The sequence below is a fragment of the Grammomys surdaster genome, unplaced genomic scaffold (assembly GCF_004785775.1).
Source record: "Grammomys surdaster isolate TR1022 unplaced genomic scaffold, NIH_TR_1.0 308635, whole genome shotgun sequence".
NCBI classification, from domain to species: domain Eukaryota; kingdom Metazoa; phylum Chordata; class Mammalia; order Rodentia; family Muridae; genus Grammomys; species Grammomys surdaster.
Genome location: NW_021625890.1, coordinates 3425 through 5926, shown reverse-complemented (window position 1 = coordinate 5926; position 2502 = coordinate 3425). Strand labels below are relative to the sequence as shown.

General features: G+C 36.9%; 1 protein-coding gene across 1 annotated transcript; it reads right to left on the bottom strand.

The window, feature by feature from the left end:
- Positions 1-8: 8 nt before the first annotated feature.
- On the bottom strand, positions 9-2299 carry LOC114616168 (cytoskeleton-associated protein 2-like; the record flags this gene model as incomplete). The annotated part of the gene is made up of 3 exons (XM_028761688.1): positions 9-317; positions 405-477; positions 2218-2299. Coding segments are annotated over 3 exons (464 nt in total), but the record flags the coding sequence as incomplete, so codon positions are not given.
- Between the last annotated feature and the right edge of the window lie 203 nt (positions 2300-2502).

Here is a 2502-nt window from a genome sequence, read left to right as displayed (position 1 = left end):
CCTTTGACACTGGGAAGCTTTCTAAATGAATTAATCTTAGACTGAACAATCTGGCCATGATAATAGCCAAGCACTCCTTTTTTAGACATGTTAGTGTCTTGTTTGGGCTTCTCTTCAGTCATCTGCATCTTTTTATTGTCTTTATGGTGACATGCCTGGTCAGTCACAGTCTGACCTGAGGAGTCATCTCTCGTTGATAATAACTGCACCGCTTGAATATTAGCCTTCAGGTTATGTCTTTCTGAGCTGGCTACTTCTCCAGCTTTTAATGGAAGGCAGTTTGTTTCAACTGTACTTCCAATATTTTCTTTATCAGCCTAGAAGAGTTAAAAGAAATCAGTATCTCAGAACCTATTTCTTCATAAAGAGTGTGGGAAAGTCTGAGGGCTAGACACAGATCTTACCACTTCTGTTTTGAGTTTCACAACTTTTTTCCCTTCTTGGACCTGATCCTCAGATGTCATCACTTTCTGATCTCTATTAGTCAAAAGAAAAAACAATTATTTCTGTACAGAGAAATGTGCTTTTAGGCAAGAGGCAAGAAAATATCTAATAATTAATTTCTGAGCCCTTGTGTATAAACTAAGCAAATAAATACCCACTGCGGAGCTCATTCAAGGCCCCATAATCTTAAATTGTAAGTTGAAGCAAGAAATGAATTAAGATTTGGTTATTCTAAGCAAAATATAGTTAGTGGGGTAAATAAGACGGGTTTAAAAGTCTTGGCCCAGTTATTTTTTTAGCTATAGACTAGTATAATATCTGACTACCCTTAGCAAAATGATACCAATTGTGTGTAAAAATCAAGGTAGGAAATAAAATATTGTCAATTAGACACAACAGTAATTCTAAAACAGAGTCTCAAATTCAGTGTATGCTGAAATGTGTATATAGTGTTACTTGGTAGAACTGACAAAATCTGTCATTCTTTTTTTTTTTTTTTTTTTTTTGGTTTTTCGAGACAGGGTTTCTCTGTGTAGCCCTGGTTGTCCTGGAACTCACTCTGTAGACCAGGCTGGCCTCGAACTCAGAAATCTGCCTGCCTCTGCCTCCCAAGTGCTGGGATTAAAGGCGTGTGCCACCACAGCCCCACAAAATCTGTTATTCTTATAGCTAGTAAAACTTTAATTCCTACCGACTACAGAGTAAGATCAATATCCTCAAACTCTGCTTTTCTACTGGATAAAGTCTACCTACACAGAGGGGCACCTGGTGTCTTCAAAGTCACTGATCCAAATAGTAGTTACACCTAAAAGATTTGTTGTTTTGTTTTGCATTTGTTTGTTGAGACAGAGTCTATCTAGAACTCAGCTCTGTAAACCAGGCTGGCTTTCCTCCAGCTTCTGCTGAGTGCTGGGACTAAAGGCAAGCGACACTACACTAAGCCTTAAAAGATTCTTTTACTGCAACATCTAGGCTACTGTTTTACCAAACAACTGGGTATTGTAGCCTAAAAGACACATGAAATTATCTATCTTAGCTGCAGTGGTACCAACCCATGATATGTACTCGGGGACAGAAGAAACTCGTTTCTTCTCGTTTGAAGACTTGAGTGTTTAGAATGCAGACTTTCAAAACCAAACACAGATGTTGACAGGACAGGATAGCTCCTAAGTCAGTATTTCAGTACATATACATACACTTTGCTCTAAAAAATCTTTTCTCTTGGACCCGTGATGGCTCAGGAGATGCAGGTGACTGCCACAATTTCATTCACAGAGCACATACACCTGAAGGCTACTTTGGCCTGCACATGTGTATGGTACCTTGAATACACACTCACAAGTAAGTGAACAAAAATTAACTGCTTCCCTTTAAGAATCTGACCGTATATGCAAAATGGTGACCTAGTGTATCACCTACATAAAGTAGCCACTGTACAAACCGAGATGTGCTCAGTGTTGACACACCAGGACTCTGAAGACTTGATACCAAAATAGAGGGTATAATGCCATAATATTTTTTTCTTTTGTGGTGCTGAGGTGTAGCAAGCATTCTACTACTAAAATACATTTCCAGACCTCATAATACTTTTAAATGTTACATGTTAATAATGATACTATCTGGAATCATAACTGGGTTAAGTGTCAAAATTCATTTCATTTTAAAGTTAAATGTGGTTAGTAGGAAAGTGAAAATTACAGACCAGATGCATTTTAGGTTCTTAGTGCACAGCTCTAATGGAATTCTCCAGAACTGAGTTAAAGTTGACCTCACCTGGATATCTGATTTTCTTGTTTGTATGGAAACATTGTTTTTCGTATTAACAGATATTCCTTGAGTTTTTGTTTTCTTTGTTCTAGAGAGGAAGGAGCAACAAAGGCAACTTTAGTTAAAACATCAAATATGGTTGAGTAAAAGGTTATTTTTTCTTGGAAAAATTATTTTGAAATAGTAATTTCTATATTGATATTGATGAAGAGGAAATTCAAATTAATAGAATTGATGCTTTCAGAATTTGCTAATGGATTTACTTAGGAGACATTAAATCATACAAAGTCC